At 43.2% G+C, this 26580-nt stretch overlaps 2 protein-coding genes across 2 annotated transcripts in view; both read left to right on the plus strand.

Annotated features, from left to right (window-relative positions):
* The window catches only part of MMP8 (matrix metallopeptidase 8), a 15231-nt gene extending 11926 nt beyond the window's left edge, over positions 1-3305 (plus strand). The window contains exons 7-10 of the mRNA XM_086679271.1: positions 1-14; positions 583-736; positions 2116-2219; positions 2374-3305. The exon at positions 1-14 is cut by the window's left edge and continues 120 nt beyond it. Coding sequence (XP_086535397.1) covers positions 1-14; positions 583-736; positions 2116-2219; positions 2374-2477 — 376 coding nt within the window. The 3' untranslated portion in view covers positions 2478-3305. The remainder of the gene's footprint in view (positions 15-582; positions 737-2115; positions 2220-2373) is intronic.
* A 4376-nt stretch (positions 3306-7681) lies between these two features.
* Positions 7682-19202, plus strand: MMP27 (matrix metallopeptidase 27). Its single transcript, XM_025929184.2, has 10 exons — positions 7682-7852; positions 8652-8890; positions 9972-10120; positions 10210-10338; positions 13294-13455; positions 13631-13751; positions 15025-15155; positions 16198-16357; positions 17346-17449; positions 18663-19202. Exons 1-10 carry the CDS (start codon positions 7751-7753, stop codon positions 18896-18898), a joined length of 1533 nt encoding a protein of 510 aa, XP_025784969.2. The 5' UTR covers positions 7682-7750; the 3' UTR covers positions 18899-19202.
* Positions 19203-26580: the final 7378 nt, after the last annotated feature.

Raw genomic sequence — 26580 nt, forward strand, 5'->3', positions numbered from 1 at the left:
TTTCCTATTTAAAGGTAACTGCCTAGGGTTTCATCTTATTTAGGTTGTCCCTGCAGGGAAGGGAAGGCTTCTCTGCAGCTCCCCCCACCCCCACCCCAGCTGAGAGGAGGTGAGCCGATGACAGCAGGTTATGCTGGCCAGACTTGTGTCAGGAGACCCGGGTTGGGTCCAGTTCCTGCCGATAACCACTGTGTGCACTTGAGCAGCTGTTCCCTCCTCAGGCCTCAGTTTCCCCATCTACAAACTGAGGAAACCTTACTAGACCCCCTGAGTGCTCTGTCAGCCCCATCCCCAGTATAATGTTCTCAGAGTCCCCAAGGCTCTAATACAGTCTCTGCATAGGAGTGTCAGGACGTAGGAAAGACCCAGCTGTGAGGCTCTGAATGTCAGGCTGAGATGCTGGAAATTTTGTAGGTGCTGGGGAACCACTGAGGCTATTACAGCCCAATGAACTTGACCACCTTTGTCCGTTAAAGACTATTGTTCCCTTGCTGTTTCTATGATGATTTTACACCAAGAGGTGGTATCGATTTTAGAGGAATGGAAGAACCCTATCTAACATAAAACCTGAATCATTGGCAGGCAGCCAGTACTGGGCTCTGAGTGGCTATGACATTGAGCCAGGTTATCCCAAGGACATCTCAAACTACGGCTTCCCAAGCAGTGTCCGCGCAATTGATGCCGCTGTTTACTACAGGGGAGAAACCTTCTTCTTTGTAAACAACCAGTTCTGGAGGTAAGGTAAACTATTTTTTTTGGCTAGAGGTTGAAATCTGTATTTACCTTGTCTACAACCACTAACAACCAGCCATCTGGGGGTTTAAAAAAAACCCAGGTGATCTTTCATAGGCATTTTATTTTCATGAAATCATCAGTGTTGCCATGGCCTTTGAAAATGTCATTTTTATCAAGTCAAAAAGCTTCACAATGGTATTGAGGATTCTATGTCAGGGAACAGAGCAAACCTTAATATGGTCCCAGGAAGGGATGCAAAGAAAAAGGCTAATTCTGTTATGAGTTAAATTCTAAATTTTTTTTTTCAACGTTTATTTATTTTTGGGATAGAGAGAGACAGAGCATGAACGGGGGAGGAGCAGAGAGAGAGGGAGACACAGAATCGGAAACAGGCTCCAGGCTCTGAGCCATCAGCCCAGAGCCTCACGCGGGGCTCGAACTCACGGACCGCGAGATCGTGACCTGGCTGAAGTCGGGCGCTTAACCGACTGCGCCACCCAGGCGCCCCAGTTATGGGTTAAATTCTAACACACTCAAGAAAATGCTGTTTGGATAGCCTGAAAAATGTGGTGTCCACATTGGACTTATCACCTCACTACTGGGGGGGAACGGGGGGAGGGGGAAGAGGAGGAGGGAAGGGAGGAAGGCTGGTTATGCACCAATTAAGTAAATCCACAGGGAATACAAGCTTTTCTTTTTGAAAATCAGGTCGTGATCTCACAGCTTCTGAGTTCGAGCCCCACGTCGGGTGCTGTGCTGACAGCTCAGAGCCTGGAGCCTGCTTCAGATTCTGTGTCTCCCTCTCTCTCTCTAGCCCTTCCCCCAGTCACACTCTGTCTGTCTGTCTCTCTCTCTTGAAAATAAACAAACATAGGGGCGCCTGGGTGGCGCAGTCGGTTAAGCGTCCGACTTCAGCCAGGTCACGATCTCGCGGTCCGTGAGTTCGAGCCCCGCGTTGGGCTCTGGGCTGATGGCTCAGAGCCTGGAGCCTGTTTCCGATTCTGTGTCTCCCTCTCTCTCTGACCCTCCCCCGTTCATGCTCTGTCTCTCTCTGTCCCAAAAATAAATAAACGTTGAAAAAAAAAATTAAAAAAAAAAAAAAGAAAATAAACAAACATTAAAAAAATAAGTAAAAAAGAAAATAACATTGTGCTAGCGATCAAAACCCTGTTTTAGAATTAATGCGACCCACCTATTTTCTAAATAGGAATGTGCCCTTAGGTAGAAAAAAGTTAACTATTCTTAGGCCCAGGAAATAAGACATAACAAAGACTGAATGAGAAAATATGTGTGAAGGCACTTTGTAAAGTATCTGCACTTTAAATAAAACTGTTATCATTACATACTATATTGATACATGGGACATTTTTGTTTCATCAGATACGATAACCAAAGACAGTCCATGCAAACGGGTTATCCCAAAAACATAGCAAGCATCTTTCCAGGAATAGAAAGTAGAGTTGATGCAGTTTTCCAGCAGAATCGTAAGTAGAAAAAAAACCCTGATAATAAATTTGTTTACAGTCGTAAAATAGCACGTTTACGTTTCAGTGTTGTATCGGAACAATTTTAATTGAAAATGTCTAAGACCTTCTACAAGCTAATTCAACCCTTGATCTTTTTTTGCTTTTCGGGCAGACGTCTTCCTCTTCTTCATCGGACCCACGTATTATGCGTTTGATCTTAGCGCTCACAGGATTACTAGGGTTCAAAGAAGCAACAGATGGCTTAACTGCAGATAACCCTGAAGCAAAGTCACACGTGTCTGCATCAGTTTCCTGCGAATGGAAGGAAAGTCTAGTTTGCAAATTCATTTTACTGTGTCCTGTTTATACTTTTCTCACCCATAAGTAATGCCTGCTGTCACTGTCCTCACTGGGCCTGTCTTCCGTGAAAATGCATTTGGAGTAGTCCACCGTCTACAGGGCTGATTTAGTTCTCACCTATTCCAGCTCAAGAGAGGAGATGAAGCCTTCCTGGTCACCTCAGTGCTCACTATGTTGTTACTCATCTGACTTCTAGAATGCTCGTATATACCTGAGGCTCCTTAAACATGTCTTAATTATATCTGCTATGTACCGTTCAGCACTGGGTTCCAGTGAGACATAGAGCTCATGAACAACGTAAACAGAACCTCTTGCCTTTCCTGAAAACGTGGTGCTATATTCCAGTCCTGGAAAAAAATCCTGTTGACCCATGTGGTGGGTTGAACTGTGTCCCTCCAAGAAAGAGATATTGAAGTCCTAGTCCTAGGTGCCTATGAATGTACCCTGTTTGAAACTAGAGTCTTTGGAGATGCAGTTAGTTAAAATGAAGTTATCCTGGAGCAGGGGGGCCCCGGAAGAAGAGGGTCCCCGCACACACTGAGGGGGACGGTCACGTGAAGGTAACACAGGGCCTGGAATGATGCATCTACATGCCAACAACGGCCAGCACCCATCACAGGCCAGCAAGAGGCAAGGAAGGATCCTTCCCAGAGCCTTCAGAGAAAAGAATTTTATCCTCCTAACACCTCAATTTTAGACTCGTAGCTTCCAGAACTGTGATAGAATAAACTGTTTTTTAGGCAACCAAGTTTGTGATGCTTCCTTCTGGCAGCCCTAGTCCGTCCAGCCGCCAGGACAGAACATCTGCACTTGAGAAAATGAGTCAACACAAAATGACAAAGTTGATTATTGTCACCTTCCCCCGGAAAGGAGCAAGAAGGGCGGTACCACTTTCTCTTCCGCCTCCTCCCTGCTCTGTCCTTTTAGATTCCAAGCAAAAGGGCTAGTAGTTGGATTTCTTCTTCCCCATTCCTTTTTTTCCAGGGATACTCTGGGGGGCACCTGCTACCAGTAAGTGGGATTTACTGCACCAACACAACAGTGCTGGGCACAAAATACTGTGAAGCTCACTAAATTAAACTGAGCTTGGATGCATACATTTGATAATGATTCTTTCCCACCAAGAACTGTAGGACTTCAGGGACCATACTGGCCAACCAAGACATCAAGATCATTATAACACCATATCGGCAGTTGTTAGAACGTAATGCAGATTATTACACATTAAATGAGTGCATTGTAAACTATATTTATTACCAGCACATTCTATTTTCTTATTCTGTTAGTTTTTAAATCCCGCAGATAATTAGTAGAATTTGGTATCTTATTCTGGTTCAAAAATTATTAAGTGCATTTAAAATAAATATATTAAATGACTGACTTGTGATCCATAATTTCTTAAGATGCTACCACATGGTTCATATAAAGTATAAAAAGGAATAGCAGATTTTATATTTGCAGGCACTTCTTGTCTTACCAGAATTATTACATTGACATTAATCTTTCAGATACCCTTTTCATTTACAAAATATTTTGTAAAGATCTGATTTTCTTTACAAATTCCCTCAAATATGTCAGCACATTTTTCTCAACTTACTTTACGAGATGAGAAAACAAAGTAGGATGTACTGTCATTCCATTCGTTCATTCATTCAACAGTAAGTAATCGCAGACATGCCCCAGGTACTGTGCTAGGGAAAGTGAGAGAGAGAGAAGAGTAATTCATTGCATCAATATAACAAGTGCAAAAGAACCTGTAAGAACAGAGTATTTCTTTTTTTTTTAAATTTTTTTAAAAGTATTTATTAGGGGCACCTGGGTGGCTCGGTCGGTTGGGCGTCCGACTTCGGCTCAGGTCACGATCTCACGGTCCGTGAGTTCGAGCCCCGCGTCGGGCTCTGTGCTGACAGCTCAGAGCCTGGAGCCTGCTTCGGATTCTGTGTCTCCCTCTCTCTCTGCCCCTCCACTGCTCATGCTCTGTCTCTCTCTGTCTCAAAAATAAATAAAAACATTAAAAAAATTTTTACGTGTATTTATTAGAGAGCGAGAGCTGGGGTGGGGCAGAGACGAGGGAGAGAGAGTCCCAAGCAGGCTCTGTGTTGTCAATGCAGAGCCCAACGCAGGGCTCGACCTCCCAAACTGTGAGATCATGACCTGAGACAAAATGGAGACTCGAGCGCTTAATCAACCGAGTCACCCAGAACAGAGTATTTCATTTTTAACATTAGAGTCCATTTCAGACTATTATATTTCCCAAGACTTCTTACGTCTGTTTTTTCGGGCATGGAGGTAGGAGCTTCCTCTCAGAACCCCTGCTTGTTGTGCTAACTAGTTATGAGAGGTTCTTGGCCCACCTATACATTTTTGAGAGCAGAACTGAGTTCCTTGTTATTTCTTTAACCATATTTCACAGAGTCCTAGGAAGTGGACAGCTATAGGAAGTGAAACAAAGAATTGCAGACTTGCTCCTCATTTTATAGTTCTCTTCTGGACAATACGTGGTATTTTCTGGCTGTTAAACTGAAGTTAGCCTACGAGCAGCCAGAACCTGAGCTTAGAACTTAATGAGATTATTTTTTTATCTCCTTTAAATTTCTTTGAAACCAAAGCCCAAGTCCAGATGTTGCTGCAATTAGTTCACTGGGGACGTGGTCCCAGGAAGCAAGAGTGGGGAGGCAGGCAGCCCGAGGTGGACGAGAAAAGCCAGTACACATACGTGTGATCAAGTTTCCTCTGATGGGCATTCTGGGCTTGATTCCAGCTGGACCCCCTGAGAAGCCAACCCAATCCCGTTTAACTGTTCCCATCTCGAAGGGCTGGGAGGCCGGCGCACTCCTCCTTCACTTCCCTCCCGCACAGGCGGCTCCTGGATGTCATGTGCCCTGGGAACTAAGCAGAAAGGGTGCCAGAGACGTCTCCTACATCTGTTGGTGGGAGCTTAAAACGATGGGAAATTGGAGAAGACTTCTCTGGAGAGATGTAACAGCCCAAGAAGGAAGCTTTATAGATTGTGACACTGTAGAAATCTCCAGGTGGCACGTGTTGCTAAGAGCCCACGTGACCTTTCTCCGCCTCCTAAGACCCCACTTGGATTGGAGGCAGCAACGCATTCAGCTAAAAGACCAGATGCCGTGGTCTTTATAGCCAGATGGGGCCAGTGTTTCACGTCTTGCCAAAATGCATAAGCGGATTATTGCATGGGCTTCTCGAAATAGACGGGGACCCTCCTTTCTCTGCCGTCCTCCTTCCTGCTCCCTGTAATGCGGACGCAATGGTCGGAGCCTGGACCACGGAGCGCTGCACGGAGAGAGAAGTGTCCTGATGTGGATGCTGCCTGCGTCCTCGGGGTGGGGACTTGTCAGACAGGTCCTGCCCTTCCCAACCTGGACTTCTGCTATGTGAACGAGAAATAACTTTTATTTTATGAATCATCTGTCACCTTGGGTTCCCGTATGTTCAACCAAATCTTATCCCAACTAATGCATCACACGAAGTGTCTGGAGCACACCCCACCTCCCCGCAGGGAGGGTCATCGGTTCACAAGTCCTGGCCGTGCTCCCAGAGCCTCCCGGCAGCTCTCTGCTCTCTCGTTCTTGAATAGATGGCACAGCACAAAGGATCCAAACATGGGAGAACATTTTCCAGTGTTAAACACAGACACCCAGAAAGAAACTTTGAAGAAACAGAGACAATTCTGGGAGTAAAAGAAGATGTCAAGATAAACTTAAAAATACTATAAGTTCTCAAAAGATAAGCCATATTTTACATCCAAACACCCCTTAAAAATGTGAGAAAAAGAAAAAGTAAAATATTCAGAGAACATTGGAAACTAAAAATATAGCTGAAATAAGAAACATAATTGTTGGGCTGGGAAATAATGTTGACAGAAAACGGTAGTAGATATATTAGGAGCAAAGAGATTCAATCCAAGAGGTCCGATAGATATATGGATTCCAGAACGAGGAAGGAAAATCGGGTTGGAAGAAATTATCAAATAACGTAGGAACGTGCCCTTGAGGTTTTCATAATGACAGGACTGCTCACGCCCAGCAATGTTAACGCAAAAAAGAAAAGAGAAAAAAAGAAAAAAGGAAAACCACATCAAAAGACATCATTATGAAATTTTAGGATATCTGCATAAAGAGAATATTTCCAACGTTTTTCAGAAGCAAAAATATCCAGAATCAGAACAAAAGACTCCCCAGCAACAATAGCACATTCTAGAAAACAAGGGAAGACTACCTTCCACGTTCTAAAGAAAATTTATTTCAGCCTGAAATTCTACGGACACACCCTCGATCAAGTGTCAGGATGGAATGAGGGACATCCTGAGGCATGAAAAGATTGCAAACATTCATTTTCCTCGCACTCTTTCTTAGACCAACCACCCCCATCTCGCTTGGCTGTCTACACATGTATTTGCTCCCATCGGCCAGATTTCCTGCGCTTCATTTCTGCTGTGCTACCTGCTTCCTATGGCCTCCTTCCACACATCCTCTCTGGGGTTCAAATCCTACCCATTCTTCAAGACGCAGCGGAAGCCCCACCTGCCTGTTGCGGCCAGGACCTCCATTAACAGCGACCCACTCCCCCTACCCTTCTCAAGCTCTGGAATCTTCCCTGTACATTTTGCCACTTGCCTGTGTCTGGCATTCACGTCTGTGTATGTCTGAATTCTCCAACAAGATTGGAACAGTATCTTCTTCATGCTTCCATTTATGGTGACAGGCAAATACAGGTGCCCAACGAACATGTGAAGTTTGTCCTAGTTAATTAGCGTAATCTGATTCCTGAGTCCCGTGTCCTTTCACGACCCCTTTCTATCCAAGATATTCAGAAGGTTCGTTCAAAAGAAAATCATAAACTCTCAAGAATTTCGAACATAGGAAAACCTCCCAACTTCACAAGGACAAAAGTAACTTGGAGGCCGACTTGGTGTTCTATTCAATTCAGTAACGAGCAATGATTGTGTTTACTAAAAAAAACAAAAAACAAAAAACTGCAGATCATGATTGCAAAATCAAGTCAACCTAAGGGGAAAAAAAAAGCATATCATGACACATTTCATGGCAAGTGGTCCTTGCCTGTTACGAATTAAATAACGATACAAGCCAATTCATGCCACGTCTCACTGTTGTTTTCTAAATTCTGTGGCAACAGAGACAGGCTTCAGCTGAAAAGAGAGAGGAATGAAGAGCCTTCTGCTTCTGTTTTTGATCTGTGTAACGTTTTGCTCCGCGTTTCCTACAGCCCGAAAGATGGACCCTGAGGAGACCATGCACCTGGCACAGGTACTGTCTCCATAAATGTTGATGTCGGCTATCTGTAAAAAATGAATTGTACCGATTGTCTTGGAACCTAAAAAGACAGCAAATTCCTCCAAAAGATTCCTGTACTTTCCCCCAGCTCCAAGGACACCAAGTAACCGTGTGCGGGGTGGGATGGGGGTGGGGAAGGAGATTTGCCACCATTTCTCATGCCGGTTCCAAGTAAAGACAGAGGGGGGAGCAAGAGGGCGGCCCTGGGAGAAATGGACATCTCTGTACAACCAGGGGGGCCCAGCTCTAACTCTAGACCGCTTACCCCCATATGCGTGAAAGAGACATTGCCTTGGACATTCCCTCTAAAGATCAGTCCTGTGAATTTGCCATGTTTGGTTAAATTAATTAAATTTGCCGAATGAAAAACCATGTATCTCTTCTAGAATTTGTCCCAAGGAAACAAAATTTATAGGGAGTATAAATGAAAGTAACAGCAGAAATGGGTAAGATGTGTGGTCATTTACCACGTAGAAGAAGCTGATCGTCCTCTGTGGAGATTTGGAGCATGACAGGCTGTGTGCTTTGGAAGGTTCTGGTCGCACACAGCTCGGCCACTTCTTGAAAACTGAAAACACAGGGTGACTCTCTCCTTCCTTCCTTTCTTCTTTCCCCATCTGGCTCCTTCCTTCCCTGGCTCCTTATTTCTTTCTCCCCCCCACCCCCACCACTGCCCAAAAGGGTTTCAGGCAATTTTGTTTTATCCTGAGATACAGATCTGCTGTCTTGTAGTCTGTGCCGTTTTTTTTTCTTTTTTTGTCCCTTTGGCCAGGCATATCTCAACCAGTTCTACTCTCTTGAAATAGAAGGGAGTCATCTTGTTCAAAGCAAGAACAGGACTCTCATAGATGGCAAAATTCGGGAAATGCAAGCATTTTTTGGATTGACAGTGACTGGACAGCTGGACTCAAACACTCTTGCAATCATGACGACACCCAGGTGTGGCGTGCCTGATGTGGGTCAGTATGGCTACACTCTCCCGGGGTGGAGGAGACACAACCTCACATACAGGTAATGACTCCGCCAACTCACTTCCCCCTAAGCCAAGACCTTGGGGTATAATCTGCGAGGAACAATAACAATACGAGTTTATTCTACCAAGCACCTGCTAGGTGCATGGCCCTTCCCAGATCTCACTTATAGCAATTCTCCCCACAAAACTGGGACGTCGGCACCACTCTGAGGACCACCTCAGAGACACTGAAACAGAAGGTTGTTTGCCATAGTCAGTCTTAGCAGCAGACTGGCTCTGACAGATTTGCTTTTGTCTCTGGCCTCGGCCGCTTCCTCGGTGGGACCAGAAGCACCGCCATCTGATTGCAGATGGCTGAAGGTGCAGGTGGAGTATGATCAGCAGAGAATGGGAGGAGCCTGGGGCACAGCCAGTTCATGTCACGGACACAGGTGGGTTAGAGCCTTCGGGTCTCAGATGGACCCCGGTGTGAAGTACGGAGTTTGCCCTCAGGCATGTCGAGGAAAGGGGGCTGGTCATTGGCAGGAAGAGGACGAAGCGTGCTTCTGACATGAGTCAGTGGCCTTGACTTTGCTCTAGGGCCCTCTTGATAGACCCTAGAGAGGATTAGTTCTTCCTTCACTGTATTGGGTCTTAGGAATTAAAATAAAACTAGGTTTGGCAAGATAGGGAGTATAAACAAGAGGAAAATCTTTTTCTGAGTGAGTAATTCTTTAAGGCTCTCAAGGGAGACTCGAGACACATGCTCAAGGCTGATTTCCACAGGCATCTGAGAACACAAACCTCCAATCTGTTTAAAATGTTTGTGTAATACACCCATGTCCACAGCAAGCACAGACATGACATTAATGCTCTCCCACTTGGGAGGTGATCTTAAGGACGTCATTTAACCTCTTTGAGCCTCATTTGTAAAGTGCTAGAAGACTAGCTGATCAATAGGGCAGATGGGACGACTGGGTTGTATAGCTTTTGTGAAAGTAGAAAAGTATGATTCATGTGCAACAATAGCACAATACTAGAAGTCACTGCAGCATACAGTCGATGAGAAATGATTTTCTTTGTGTCTGTGTGTGCCTATGTGCATGTGTAACCAATTGGTCTATTTTTGAAATTTTTAAGAATCGTAAACTACACTCCAGATATGTCACGAGCAGACGTGGACGAGGCTATCAGGAATGGCCTAGAAGTGTGGAGCAGGGTTACTCCACTAACATTCACCAAGACTTCCAGGGGGATCGCAGACATCATGATTGCCTTTAGGACCCGAGGTAAGGGTACAGCAGACAGAAAAGTATGCCTATTTTCATCTCTGGAGATTTGAAGAGGCTGACCTTCTCCCCTGTGAATTGTGTCTCAGTCCACGGTCGGTGTCCTCGTTACTTCGACGGCCCCTCGGGGGTCCTCGGCCACGCCTTCCCTCCCGGGCTGGGTCTGGGTGGAGACACTCACTTTGATGAGGATGAAAACTGGACCAAGGATGGAGCAGGTGAGTCCCATCTTCTTCCTGAACAAAAATTTTATCATTCCGCACAATCCCTGGAACGAATAGCTGTGCAATTAGTTGCTTTTTACTTCTCAATTCCACCCCCTCCCACCCCAGTTTCCCATATTCCAAGATGACATCGATGAAAGTATTCAGTATCCTTTCAGACAGTTGTGCTTGTACAGGTCAGAGCCTCATCCACACAACACCCTCCCAAAGTTTCTCATCCTGCTGTGATCGGCACATTCTTCTTGTGCTTGTACATCCATTCATACACCCACAACGCCTGAAGGTCCACTGTGTGCCTGGAACTGTGCAAGGCATTGGACGGACCACAAGGTTGTACTAGAAAGTTTCCAGCCCTTCAGAGGTCATGATGTTGTGTGGTGCGAGGCCCAGACCACATAACCACCCCACAAGGCACAGTGTGCTGTGTGTTATACCGATAGTAGAAGTCATCTGTGGCTTCCAGATTGAAGAAGACTCTAGGGTGGTGGTCGTCTTGAGTTAGTCATCGAAGGATGGTGCGTGAGTTCATGGCCTGTACAAGGTCTATTTAAAAGCATGAACTTCCTCTTCTAACATTTGCCCACCTGCGAAGGAAGTTGACCCTAATCTTTACATTCAAACTATCCTTCAGAGCAACTGTGTTGGTTTTATTTCTTTTAAACACCTGCCTGGTACTAAAATAAGAAATATTTTATTACTTTTCAGACAAACACTAAAACTTTACTGCAGAAAACGTGCGTGCATCCGACAAAGGAGCAGGTCTCCATAAACTCTCCGATTCTCCCCGTTGTTTTCTGTCATTGACTCCAGTCGCCTTGGGTCTGGTGTCTGGTTTCCAGGGTCCCAGGAGAGCAAGGCTATGGCTCTCTTTATATGTGGTATACAAGATCACAGTTCAGTCCTGACCAAGTAACTCCAGATAGTCTGTGGGTCAATTTCATAGTTTGTTCAAATCAGCACGTGATAGATGCTCCACACGTTTGGTAAATGAAGTCAATCAAAAATCCCTTACTCCACACCCACTATGATACAAATGGAGTGAATGTTAGTGTGCAAGACGCAGACCCTGCCCTTCAGGGGTTTACAGTCTAGGGGACATACACTGTCAACTGGCAATTAAAATCAGTCTGACCAACACTGGGATAGAAGAAACAATGGCAAGGTAGTAGGAGCATGTAAAAGAAATTTGAACCCAAACACAGAGGTCAGGGGAGGAAGTGATACCAAGCCTGCATTGAAGGCTAAGCAGGAACTCAGAAAGCAAAGTGGCATAGAGAGTGTTCTGGACAGAATAACCCAACCAACTCGTGTACCAGGATTGTGGCAGAAGGCCAGGCTGAAATGGTGAATGGGACACAGACAACATAGTGTCTGAAAAACCAGGAGAAAGGTTTGGAATTCATTGAGATGACCTGAGTGTGAGTTATCTTTTTCAATGAGTCACTTGTCCCGTCTTGTCCAAAAGCATACCCAGTGACACTGCCAGCCAGACAAGAGGCGCCAGCAAAGGCCAGAGCACAAAAGCATGAAGGACCATAAGAGAATTCTTGACTGGTCCAGGTTTGTTTTGTGCAAACATCATTGGACAAGGCTCCATCATAGAAGGCTCAGCCTTTTCTTTAGGATCCATAGGCTTGATTGCAAGTCCAAGGACAGTGTTATCTTTAGAACCTTACAGACCAGTGGGAGAGACAGCAGCATAAAAAGGCAATTTCACCATGCATGGCGAGCCCTCTAGTATGGGGAAGTACGGGGGATGGGGGGCGATGCATTGTGCAGGAGCTCATCTAAACATTCTTTCATGCAAACACCTGGAGATCCAGCAACCATGATTAAGCACCTGCTACTGATAGGTAGTTTAGTAACCACCAGGAGTAAAAGGCTGTTAAGACACAGTCCCTGTACTGAAAGTTTGCTTCATGCAGTCCCGTACGTGCTATGACACAATTAAACACTGAGTCTATGGAAACACTGGATAGTAGGTGAAGGGATAAGAGAAACCTCATGAAGGAGATGATTCTAGTGGGGCTTCCTGAGCAACAAATAGGAGAGCTAGGCAAACAGAGGATGGGGGAGATAATATTCTGGGTAGACAGAATGTAGATGGTAAAATACAGAGATTAGAAGAAACATGCCCGGGTGGCTCAGTCGGTTAAGCATGTGACTCTGGATTTCAGCTCAGGTCATGATCTCATGGATCATGATTGAGCCCCGTGGCCCCCCTCCAAGTAAACATTTAAATAACTTTTAAAAATAAGGACTATGGCACAAATGAGACATGCAAATGATTCGGTATGGTTAGCTCATGAAATATGAAATAAAATGTGAGGCTGGAAAAAAGGCAGGGACTAGATCATAAATGGCCATTTAAGATCTTTGGACTTGATCCAACAGCAGCAGGGAACCTCTGAAGGATACAAGTAGGAGATACGTGATCCCATACAGTGCAGCCCAGCAACAACCAAAAACTGGTGGCTTCTGTTTTTTTTAGTTTATTTATTTATTTTGTGACAGAGAGTGTGCGTGTGTGCACATGGTGGGAGGAGAAGGGAGAAGGGTAGGGAGAGAATCTCAAGCAGGTTCCGTGCTGTCAATGCGGAGCCCAAGGTGGGTCTTGAACCCAACTGTGAAGTCATGATCTGAGCCGAAATCAAGAGTTAGATGCTTAACTGACTGAGCCACCAGGCGCCCCTCTATTTTCTACATAGGGTCCATTTCTGATACTCCTGCTTCCTGCCATGTACTTGCTCTGGGTCATATCTCTCCATGATATGACTAATACCAATTACTCATATGGAAATATTTCCCAGATACATCGTGGTGCATATGAGAATTATCCCTGCAATGGCAAGCCTTTTCTTCTCTCCCCTCAGTTACTTCCTAGTCTCAGATGTAACCCTTCTCCTTTTGGTTGACCCATAGACCTATGTTTTTCCTGTTTTTGTTAAGGATTCAACTTATTTCTTGTGGCGGCTCATGAATTTGGCCACGCACTGGGGCTCTCGCACTCCAATGATCAGACAGCTTTGATGTTCCCAAATTATGTCTCCCTGGATCCTAACAAATACCCGCTTTCTCAGGATGATATCAACGGAATCCAATCCATCTATGGTGAGCAACATCATAAATCTGAATATACGTGAACTAAATAGGAAGCTTTCCAGAAGGGAAGTGAAAAAATCACTTCTTGAAATATCACCATGAAGAAAATACTTGAGTAAGATCCTTCTGTAGGTATTTCCACACGCCTTCTTAATTCACTGTGGTGTTTCTTTTCTCATCAAAGGGAGTCTACCCAAGGCATCTGCTAAGCCAAAGGGACCCACTGTCCCCCATGCCTGTGACCCTGATTTGACTTTTGATGCTATCACCACTTTGCGCAGAGAAGTAATGTTCTTTAAAGGCAGGTAAACCCTTTCCCTTAAACACCTCAACTTCCTGTGAATATTTTTCTTTCCAAGAGATTTGGGGATGAAGAGAGAATCACAGATAGTGAGAACACATTCCTCCTTCTTTACATTTTATAACCGCCCATAGCACTTGAATGTTTTATGATGTGTATGTATCTCTTGCTTGTTTTTTAAGTTAATTTTTAAGTGTTCATAAGCATTTTTTTTCATTGCCATTGTATAAGAAGGTGTGGTAAAGTCACTTCCAGAGACTTCTTAGTTCAAATAGTATACCAGTCTCAGCGGTGCTGAAGCTGACCTATACCATTTCAGGAGCCAATTGTTAAATTTTGGGGACTTTTGCAAACCTCTTCACCTCACTTTGGTAGCTTGAAACTGCCCATGGTTGGAGTATTTACCCCCTGGAAATCACCAAATGATAAAAATTAGGTCTTTTTCCTACTTAGGGAGGCAGTTGTTCACACTGTCTGAGCAGACCATTCCTTAATGTTGCCTCAGTGTGGTGGCTATAGTAAGAAATCTCTCTTCTCTTCTCTCTCTCTCTCTCTCTTTCTCTCTCTCTCTCTCGCCGTGCTTAACTTACTGGACTTGAATTGCAACACAGTAAGTCAGCTGTGTGTACCGTGACTGTATTTCCAGACCAAGCATTGGGACATAGACCATCTCACAAGGGTATGGGCACAATGGCAGAGTATCTGAGATCTGTCAGCCTCCACCCACAACTACACAGCACTCAGATGACATGCTCCTGACAGCAGAAGCTGTGGCCACCTGGGGGTCTCAGGGAGGGATCACCAGTGTGGGAAGGGAAACAGAATGTCAGGGCTTTGCGGGTCTCCTTCGTAGACTCAGAGCTTTACAGCCAGAGGGGAACATCTGAGAAAATACTATAGCATGCACTGATAACATTTCTTCATTCTAGCAAACATCAGACCCATGAGTTCCTCTTAGAATGCTTGGTGTTGCCTTCAAATCTTGAGTATTGCTGCTTTGGCAAAAATGAGGCCATTGATCTCTCAGAATTGACATTTCTGTGGGTAGGTTGCTACTCTAAGCACCCAGGAGAGTGGGCACAAAGGCATGTCCTGACCTTGACCGTCCAAAGGGTAGAACTGAGCCCACACCCACCTAAATTTGCCGAGGAAAATTGTGTTCATGCTCTAAATTACCTGATGAGAATGCTAGCCAGTTAAATAAGAGACCAGCCTAGGTTTACAGTGTTTTCACTGCAGCATAGGCTGCATGTGTAAAGTGGTTTTGTTTCACACAGGCACGTATGGAGGATCTATTATGACATCACTGACGTTGAATTTGAACTAATCTCTTCGTTCTGGCCATTGCTGCCAACGGATATTCAAGCTGCATATGAGAACCCCAAAGATAAGATTCTAGTTTTTAAAGGTAACATTGCCCATCACGGTTTGTGTCTCTGGATGCCTGAACTGGTCAGTGGCTTTTCTGGTACCAGGAACATAATATTCACGCACGGGCCAAAGGGAGAGTGCTTCTGCCGTGACGTTGTGTTCCTGTTGTAAAGAAAAACTACCCAGGGGTTCTCGGTGACTGTGAAGACAAACATCATCCCAATTGCACGGGAGCTAAAAGAAACCTGCATGATAAAAACTAAAAACTATCTTTTTTCTACCAAATGAAGGTAACCCACTTCCCTTTTATATTCCCTTTCCACTACAGTCGCCAGATTTGGCAAATAACAGCACAAGATTACTTGAATTTCAGATAAAACACATAATGTTTTTAGTAGAAGTATGTCCCTTGCAGTATTTTGAATATACTTTTACCAAAAATTAGTCACTGTTTTTTAAAAAAAGTTTTTTAACATTTATTTATTTTTGAGGGACAGAGTGCTAGTTGAGGAGGGGCAGAGAGAAGAGACACAGAATCCAAAACAGGCTCCAGGCGCTGAGCAAGATGTCAGCATAGAGTCCAACACGGGGCTCAAACCCACGAACCGTGAGATCCTGACCTGAGCCGAAGTCGGACGCTTAACCGACCGAGCCACCCAGGCGCCCCCAATTAGTCGCTGTTTATTTGCAATTCAAATTTAACTGGAATCTTATATTTAATTCAGCATTGCTACTTTTCATCTGGATTTCATCAGATTACTTGCCTTTGAGAATCCTTGGAGGCTGAAATTTAGGAGAACACGTGCAAACATAGGTGTCAGAGAAATGATCAATACAGTGAAACCAATTGACACGCACACTCGCGTGCACGAACACTATTAACTGTAGATGGATGTTATTTATGTAAAACTAACGATAAAAGCAGCTCATGAAAGCAGTAAGAATAAATGGAGACATAAGATCACTAAATCTCTAGGCATTGAGCCTGAGAGATGACACATTCATTATTTTCAAACTGCTTTAGACATCTCTTTTTCCCTCTAGGAAATGGATAAGATAATCACGTTCTCTCTTCCTAGATGACAACTTCTGGGTGATCAGAGGATATGCAGTCTTGCCAGATTATCCCAAATCGATCCATACACTTGGCTTCCCAAGACATGTGAAGAAAATCGATGCGGCTGTCTGTGACCACAGCCTAAGAAAAACCTACTTCTTTGTGGGCATCTGGTGCTGGAGGTCAGTTTACAGACAATCCACCCCTTCATTTCATTCTGCAGAAAAGTATCCACATAGCCTCACTTTAACACAGGCAGAAATAGAACTCACCTAGAGGCTTCTTAAAGCCAATTATGTGGGTGGATGACATTCACCAAACAAAAGAGTGTGTCAGTGAGTCCGAAGATCTTTCTCCAACTTAAAAAAAATAAATAAAGATAAGATGAAATAATAAAGCTTGTGAAGCCAACCAAATTGCCAATAACACAAACATATCTAGTGAAAACCTGTGAACGCTCCAAGCTGAGTCCTTATTTGGTTTTTTTGTTTGTTTGTTTTGTTTTGTTTTAATTCCGGCTTCCACACATCACCCTGTGCACGTCACAGCAGGTGCAATCCTTAATCCCCGTCACCTCTTCTCCCATCCCCCACCCACCGCCCCTCCCCTGGTGACTACCAGTGTGTTCTCTGTAGTTATGAGTCTGGTTCTTGTGGGCCCATACTTTGATTTAATAGTTCCCCAGGACAGCATCATTCTGCCTAATGATGTGGCTTTTATCCCTCATCTTTTCTTGTTTTCAAGACAATACAAAAAATTCAGCCAAACATAATTTTTGATATATTTTTAATTATAATTATTTTCAGAAAGAGAGAGAGAGAGCTGGGGAGGGACAGAGAGAGAGAGAGAGAGAGAGAATCTGAAGCAGTCTCCATCCTCAGCACAGAGCCCGATGTGGGGCTCAATCCCACCACCCTGGCTGGGATCAGGACCTGAGACGAAATCAAGAGTCAGATGCTCAACCAACTGAGCCACCCAGGCGCCCCAACATGTTTTTAATTATTTTCATTGTAATTATTTATTGTAGTTATTTTAATTATTGACCTGATAGTTTTCCTCTCCTAGAGGCTACTTCCTCTCCACATCCCAATTTGAGTCCAAGCAGTGAAGGATTAAGTCCTCCCCACCAAGCAAAGATCCCCTGTAAACCTTTCAAACCCATGCATCCAGGTTTGATGAAACGACCCAAACCATGGACAGAGGGTACCCACGGAGGGTGGTGAAGTACTTCCCAGGAATTGGTCTCCGAGTTGATGCCGCCTTCCAGTATAAAGGTAAGCATCAATGCCTAACTTTTAGGATACTTGGAAGACTTTACTGGCTGTGAAAGAAGGTAGCACAGAAACGTAGGTGTTTCCATTTTAATGTAATTTTACTATTTTTTTTTAAATTTTTTAACGTTTATTTATTTTTGAGAGAGAGAGAGAGAGAGAGAGAGAGATCACGAGTGGGGGAGGGGCAGAGAGAAAGGAAGACACAGAATCCGAAGCAGGCTCTAGGCCCTGAGCTGTCAGCACAGAGCCCGATGCAGGGCTCGAACTCATGAACCATGAAATCATGACCTAAGCCAAAGTCAGATACCAACCAAGCCCCCCAGGTGCCCTGTAATTTTACTATTCTGGAGTGCATGTGATAATAAACTCTAACCAGGCAGACATTCTCACAAACTGAATTAGTAAGTCCTAAATGATATTCTCTATTATACTATTTCAAATCTATGCATACAGTACCAAAATTAACTTTACTTACCATTGATCCAAGATAGTCGCTAAAAGACACCCCCTGAAGAGTTTGAAAAGCTCTACGTGTTAAAAATGACTAAGCACATGCACTGAACAGTGACTCTCAAACTATTTAGTGCATAGTTTAATGTGCACACTTGGGGTTTGTGTGAGAAACTACAAATTCTTCAGAGTTTCCGAAAAAGATCTAGAATTGCAGGTAAGATCGAGAAATCTACAGTTTTAAATGAACCTCACACAATTTAATGTACCATTGTAGCTGGTATATCTTCAGACTTTGACGATGAACAATAACCTAGAACGTGGAGTGAGCAGGAGTCTACATTTTTTCTGAGTGACACCATCTTTTATTGCAGATAAATCTAACACAAAACCTTAATACTTAAAACGGAGCAGAATGACTCGAGGGAAATGAGGATGTAGGGCCCAAGGCCATGTCCACAGGATATGTGGCTCGCTAAGACACTGTTTTGAAACCTAGTTTGAGAACATTTGGCATGAACCACAGTCTGGCTAGAAAGGTGGTAACTCCCTTGACATTCATGTTTCATACCTTGGCGTCTTCCTTGGGAAAATAAAAATAACGTTTTTCATGAGACAGCAGTAAAATAAAATATATCTCTGTTATTGTAGAAGGTTCTTTTCTCTCCATAATATACAATTATTTTATTCTATACCCATTCAATTAAAAAGTGTGGAGCCATTATATAGTTGTGCAAGGTAACATATGATCCCCTCTCTCTAGGATTCTTCTATTTCTTCCGTGGATCAAAGCAGTTTGAATATGACCCTAAGGCAAAGAACATTACCAGAATGTCGAAAACCAATACTTGGTTTCAGTGCAAAGAACCATTAAACTCATCATCTGATTTTAGTGTCAGTGAGGAAGAAGTACACTCCGGAGGAGTAGAGATGTTTTATCGTACGAATGTAAACTTGCTTATTTTCAGTATTGTTCATGTGCTAAAAATATATATATAGTTATCAATAAATTCATAGACCTAAAATAAACCTCAAGAGGTCTTTTCGTCTGAACTCTGCTTCACAGTGGAATAGAACTGTTGTTGAATGTAAGCTGCCCAACCTGGTTCTAAACATCTATTGCATAAAGACTCAACACATACTTTGAGCTGCCTGACTCTTTTTACAGGAAGTTATGATGTATAAGCAAAACTCGCACTGTATCGTAAGCCTACTTTGTGTTTGTGGACTTGGATAAGTAAGCCATGTGTCTTATAATAACTAAATACTACAGACATTTATTAAACCAAGCTTTAGCATCCTATTTTGTCTGGACCTTTGCAGTTGGAGAAGCCGCATAAACTGCAACCCTCGTCTGTACCCATGCTCTGAACCCACTGAGAAGTAACGTTCAATCCTAAGAGCAAAATGGCACCTTTTTTACTGAAAGAGCATATGTTAGCAACTGTAACTGTGGGCAAGCTAGCTTTCTAATATCAAATTCTAGAATAAGACATACTTAGACTCAAGTCATGGGAAGAACTGGAAAGAAGCACATCCCCACAAGAATGTGAGCCCTCTATAGGCTGCATGGAGCCCAAAGAGAAAGAAAGAGGATGGAACCACATGTGCCCAGTTGTTGCCCCCAAATTCACTAATAAATAAGTTATTCCACCTGCCAAAGAGGAGTGATCGCCTAGAGAAACCCAGGAGGTGTTACACAACAGGTGCTCCCCCAACAATTAGGAAACTAGTAGAAGCAGGAAAGTGGTGTTCCAGCCAACCACCCAAGCATAGGCCAATGCATTTAACCATTCCTTAGAGAGCTTAAAATCAGATTTTACACACACTGATCTCATGTACAAGAAATTTAGAGATTTCCTCCCTATGTTGAAAATATATCTGTCACCTGAGCCTAAACCTATAAGTGGAAGGCTCCTGTCCTCTCTGCTACACCACTTATTTGTTGAGTTTCTAAATTCTTAATGCTTAGATTTTACCTTTACACCCTCAAAACTAAATGTTTGAATAAGCTCTTAATGAATTTTCTGACCCAGAAGATGAGAGGATGTCAGTTGAATTTGATTCTGATGAGATGATAGATTAAGCAGATACCAGCTGATAGAAAATATGCAGAGAAAATCTCAGGAATTACTACAACCACATTCCACCCCCCAACTTGAGTTCATTGTTCCCAGGTCCCTATTAGAAAAGGATATAGAAAAGAGCTATCACATGCTCAAAATAGAAAGAAAATTTTAAGAAGTACAGCTTAATACCTAGAATATAGTAGATACTAGGCTAGTCTTGGTGAAAACTAGTGCTGGAATAATCAAACATCCATATATACAGACAAAAAGAATCTCAATCCTTACTTCACACAGTTCACAAAAATTAATGCAAAATGAACCATAGATTTCTAGTAGAAACTTAAAGCTTCTAAAACTTCTAGTAGAAATATAAAACTTCTAAAAGAAAAAAGTTTAAAAAAAATTTTTTGTGGCCTTAGATTAGGCAGAGATTTTTGGATAGGGCACCAAAGGCATGAGCCATAAAAGAAAACATTGATGAATTAAATTTCATCAATATTTAAAACATTTGCTCTTCCAAAAAATATTAAAAGAATGAAAATTCAAGCCACACACTGGGAGAAAATATTTCCAAAACATGTTTCTGATAAAATACTTGTATCCTGAATATTGAAAGAATTCTTGTAATTCAAAAAGAAGAAGACAAACAGTTCAGTTTTTTAAATGAGCAAAATATTTGCTTTATGAGTGGCAAATAACCACATAAAAAGATGTTCAGTATCTTAATCATTTAGGAAACACTAATTCAAACCACAGTGAGACATCACTACATACCCAACAGAATGGTTCAAATGAAAAAGGCTGAAAATACCAAGTTCTGACAAGAGATAGAGTGACTGGAACTCTCTTGGAGTTAGAATAAAAAGTTGTATAGCCACTTTGGAAACCAGCTGGGCTAATCCTTATGAAGTTAAACATTCACTTACCATGTGACCTATTGACACGACTCCTAAATATTTACCCAAGAAAAATGAAAACACAGTCATATAAATGGAAGTACATGAAGTTCATGATTGCTTTATTTATGAGAGCTAAAACTGGAAACAACTCAAGTGTCTATCAATCGGTAAATGGGTAAACAGTGGTACATCCAGTGGTAAAACTCACATGCAACAACGTGGATGAATCTCAACAGCATTTGGAAAATGAAAGAACCCAGACACAAAAGATTACATATCATATGATTCCTGTTATATGAAAAATTAGAAAAGGCAAAACTGAAAGGATAGAAGCTGATTGCTGCCTGCAGAGGCTGGAAGTAGGGGAAGGGATGAACACAAAGGACCATAAGTGACAGAGATGTTCCACGTCATGAATATGGTGGTGGTGACACTATGGAGCATATTTTTAGACACTCAGCATAAAATTAGTGAATTTTATTATATGTTAATTCTGCTTCAGTATCACTGATTTAAAAGACTGGTGCAGGGGCGAGGGGGCTGGCACCTGGGTGGCTCAGTTGGTTAAGCTTGGTTAAGCATCCGACTTCAGCGCAGGTCATGATCTCATGGTTCACGAGTTCGAGGCCTACATCAGGTTCTGTGCTGACAGCTCAAAGCCTGGAGACTGTTTCGAATTCTCCCTCTCTCTCTCTCTCCCTCTCTCTCTCTCTCTGCCTCTACCCCACTCATGCTCTGTCTCTTCCTTTCTGAAAAATAAATAAAAGTTAAAAAAATTTAAGAATGGTGTGGCATACTGCTTAGTGGAATCTCTTAATGGATGTTGGTCAAGCTTGTTTTGTGTCCTTGCATCTATTCTCAGATCAGTGATATATTATTTGTTATATTATATGTGTTATATATGTTATATTATATATATGTTATATGTATGTTATATATAAAGTATAATATTATATATTATATATTACATTATAGATCCCATGATATTATAATTTGGGAATCATCAGATTTGCCTGTAGGCACTTTCTCCTTGATTTTCAAGAAAAATATTGGTCCACAGGTGAGAATAAGACACAACTATAAAAATAATCCTATTTTAAACCCAACAGAATATCTAGAAGTACAGTTTTCCAAGGAATATATGTGACTATTAGAATTATATTAAACATTTATAAGAATAATCCAGAGGTCAGATGATATCACTCAGTCTTTGAAATTTAAATAAACTTGACTTCCAAACTCCTATGGGGATTCTAAGACCATCCAACAAGCAACTGGGGAGAAATCATTCTAATTCTTACTGTCCCTTGGCCAAGCCACTTCTGGGCACCCAGCCCCTGCTCCTCTGCCTGACCCCTGCCCTGTTGTGCTCTATGAGGAACCCACAATTCTATTATTTTTTCTTTTAAGATGTAAAGCAGTGAAGCTGTAACTTTGTTTTATTGTCTCTTAAAGATGCCATTAGGGCCTCCCCTTTCTTGGCAAAGCAATTTATCAAGGTATGTTTCTCTCCTAGAGAAGAGCACCAGAATACATGTTCACTTTACTCCATAAAGAAAGCATGTGAATTTCCCTTTGCTAGATTGGAGGCTGGACAAGATTATGGGCTCTGGAGCCGGAGTGCTCAGGCTCGCGGCTCAGTTCCTCCACTTACCAGCTGTGGAACTTGGGGCCAGTTACCGAGCCCTCTGTTCCTCAGTCTCTCCATCTGTGACATGAAGATAGTAAGCGATCCAGGCTCAGAGTTGTCAAGAGTGTCCACAATTGGTACAGCATGCGGCATCAGGAGTTGAGGCGAATCAAGAGCTTGGTAAGTGTCAGCCATGAGCATTTAGTTAGATGAGTTGAATAGTTTATCCCAAACAGTTTGAAAAACAAGAAGCCAATCTCAGAGTTTCTCAAAACTGGAATAAAATATGAACCAATTCTTTCCCAGCTGTGTGTCCCAGCTTACTGGGAACAAATTAACTGGAACTACAGACTTTGTTCCAGTTTGCTGTGTCCTGACAGTTTTTCCAAGGGTCTGTGATCAGGTCTGGAAACAAAGAAACAGCTTAAAAAGCAAGCATGAACAAGACCGTGTTGACAGGGGTACTCGTTTTGGAGATCTCAGCCGCTGACAGGGAACAGACTGAGTTCACACGGAGAGAACATATTGGAATTTTCTCTTGCCCAGAGACAAAGAGGGAAGTCAACATGACCTTTCCTTTGTTGGCCATGAGCAGACTCTCCTAAGACATTCACCTGAATGAGTCACTTGTTGGAGAAAAATGGGAAGGTTTCGGTTGTGGTTTGCTTTGGTTCTGAAGATACTTTAAACACATGATGTGTCTTTAGGCTGAAATTCGGTCCCTTGTTGGTCTTCAGGTACAAAGAATCTTAAAAAGGAAGATCAGTAGGTATATCTATATCTATATATATCTTTAACATACTTAAATTGCTCACGGAATCGTAAATTTTGAGTCTATATTCACTCACCCAGACACCATCATCCATCCAAAGTTTCCACAAGGAAATAAAAATCCAGCTTTTCCTAATATGAACCACTTAGAATTCGATCTCTATAAGAGATCAGGAAAATATGAACAGAAGGGTCAATATTGCATTTAAGACTTCCTTAAAAGTACAGAGTTTCCAGAACAGAGAAATGTTTCTGTCTGACTGCTCTTGAGAGTTTCATGCAGTTTTTATTGCTTCCTTGACCATAAAGCCAGATTTGGTGTTCATCTCAAGACTTAATCAACTATTTTTGTCTGTTTCTGAACTATAGTGTTCAATTTTATTGGTAATAAATAGTATAAGATTTATTTTCAATCTTGCTTACTTTTTTTACAAACAGTTCAGAGTTTCAGGTTTTCTATTCTTTTTTTAAAACTCAAAAAGCAGAAAGAATCACATAGGGAGGGTCACATAGGGAATCACATAGGGAGATATAAGAAGATGAATAGAATGTAAAGGAATCTGACAGCCCTCTGGAACTGTGATGCCCAAGATTTGAAGGAATCACATATGAAAATGCATCCTAAATTACAGGGTTCTTATAACAAATGTGATCTTGCCAAGAATCTTGTGTTAGAGAATCTGTTGAGATGGCTTTCAATGAAGATGGCACCTTGTTATTTTTCACATAACATTTACCTGGTTGTATAATCGTGAATCAACGTCATTTATTTAGTATATATTTATTCAGTGCCTGCTGTAGGTCAGATGCAAGTCTGTTGAGGCATATTCTTTCATTCAGCAAACATTTACTGAGTGCCTGCTGGATGCCATGGACTGTTTTAGGAGCCAAGGACATAAAAGTGTGCAAAACAGCCAAGGCCCTGACTTTGTAGGCCCTGTATTCTGGTCAAAATGAGAAACCACAAATAAAAACAATTATAAACACGTCAAGCGCGATCACCGCTCGGGGCCTCTGTGGGCGGGAACAGGGTGCTGGGCACTTCCCCTGCAGGGTGAGCCCACAGCTGGGTGCCATCATCCAGTGGGGGGCAGGGAGAGGCCAGGACCCGTCTCCCCTCCCTCTCTGCAGTGTCCATCATCTGCTCCAGTGGTACGGCCCCACCCTAACTTCTGGGTTGCTCGTTGTCCCCTCTGGCTTTCTCAGCTTCTCCCATCACTCATACAATTAATTTGCTGCATTAAATCCCTCCTCCCCCTGCCCCCCCCCCCCCCGTTTCAGATACTCAGTGATTTGTTTTCCCACTGATTCGTGACTAATACTTTGAGTAAGCCCTGGCACATGTGGGGTGTTTGGGGACAAACTGCCCAGAGCCCTTCGTGAACACCTGAGCCCGAAATCTGAAGGAGCTCAGTAAGCAAACCATGTCTCTGGAAAATAATGCTCCAGGAAGAATGGTCCAGTGCAAAGGCCCTGAGGCTGAGTTGAATAGTGAAGGGGCTCCTGTGACCAGGGAGAACCTGGGGTCAGAGAAGGAGATTGAGGCAAGGAGACGAAGTTGTAGAAGCAGCAGGGAGACAGATCTTATAAGGTCTCATAGGTCACTATAGACTTTTAGAGTCTACAGAGATTTAAGAGGAGAAACAACATTACTATTATTTGACCTGCATTGGCTGCCCTGTTACAGTAAACTGTAGGAGCCAAAGAGGAGAAGCAGGAGGCAGACTAGGAAGCTCCTGCCTCAGTCGAGGATCTTGGTGGCCGCGAGACATAAGCTGAGGGTGTGTGATTGGAGGGAGGTGATTGCATGGGAGGTGACTGGATGTGTGGTGTGCTATCAACACAGGAGTCACGTATAACCCAACTTTTATTTCCAAACATCTGGAAGAACGGAACGTCCACTCACTGGGGCCACGAAACCCTTGACGAGAAAATCCAGATGTGCCGTCGGCAATCAGATGCTCGGTCTGAAGTTCGGAGGCAAATCAAATCCTGTCTCTGTGTGCAGACACCGGGTTGGATTAGGTCCCCCGGGCAATGACCCACAGAGAGATGAGAAGAAATTGCAAACTGGCCCCTGGTCATTAACAGATGAAAGAGAAATGGTGTGGGACATCCCAACCCCCATGGCAATTGCACTTAGCACGTGGGCACATCGGTCCTGCTGGGGGCTCATTCTCCAGGCGGTGTGCCCAGAGCCTGCCTCTCATCCTGCGTGACATACCAAGGATCTCGAGCCCACTGGTGGACTGTCCACGTTAGCATGGGGGCACGTCTGTAGAACAGGGATGAGGACCAGGGCAACACCAGCCCCCAGCTTCCAGATTTAAACAAAGCAGAACTCTCAAAAGTACACGAAGTCATTTATGCCAACCATGTACATCTTGGTTTTATTTAGTAAATTTATGAAAAGATAAATACATTTTTCATTAATCTGGAAAAATTTGCAAAACGATCAAGCTTCCCTCGTGTCGTGTTGAGGAGAGAACTGTTGTCCACGCAGAGCAGGACCTCTGTCCCGTGCGTCCTTGCTAAACGGTCTGAGAGCCCAAATTCTGGCCCTGGGAGACGACTGAGACTCTAATAACTATTATAAACTTGACTGACACTTTTTCTTTTTCTGTAAGAATGGAATTTAAAAAAAAAAAAATTCTTGGGGCGCCTGGGTGGCTCAGTCGGTTAAGCATCCGACTTCAGCCAGGTCACGATCTCGCGGTCCGTGAGTTCGAGCCCCGCGTCAGGCCCTGGGCTGACGGCTCAGAGCCTGGAGCCTGCTTCCGATTCTGTGTCTCCCTCTCTCTCTGCCCCTCCCCCGTTCATGCTCTGTCTCTCTCTGTCCCAAAAATAATAAATAAACGTTAAAAAAAAAAATTAAAGAAAATTTAAGAAACAGCAAAAAGAATCAATTCAAGACTTTACAATTAGAGGCAACGTTTCTTGAAAAACAAGAAAGCAAAATGAACCTGACTCGGCCGTTTTCCACCCCAGTCTCTGCATTCGAGTTAGAGAAACCGCTGGTCTCAGACCCCTGTCCCGAATGGCAAGAACAGTGGGTTATGGGAGTCACACACCTGCCGTGCCTGGTCACTCACTCACTCACTGACCATTATCTCTAGCCAGTTCTACAAAGAGTAAGTGATCACAATAGCATGTTGACCAAACACAACATGCTATTTGCTTTATGGCGTCTTGCTCGTCCTCACAGTCCTGTGAGAGCAGATGTTGTTTTGTTCTACAAATGAAGACATAGGCTGGGAGGGGTCACCTTTCCCACCCAAGGTCACATGATAAGCATCAGGGTCCAAATCCTGC

The sequence above is a fragment of the Puma concolor genome, chromosome D1, assembly GCF_028749965.1.
Source record: "Puma concolor isolate L17-30 chromosome D1, mPumCon1.1.hap2, whole genome shotgun sequence".
NCBI lineage: Eukaryota > Metazoa > Chordata > Mammalia > Carnivora > Felidae > Puma > Puma concolor.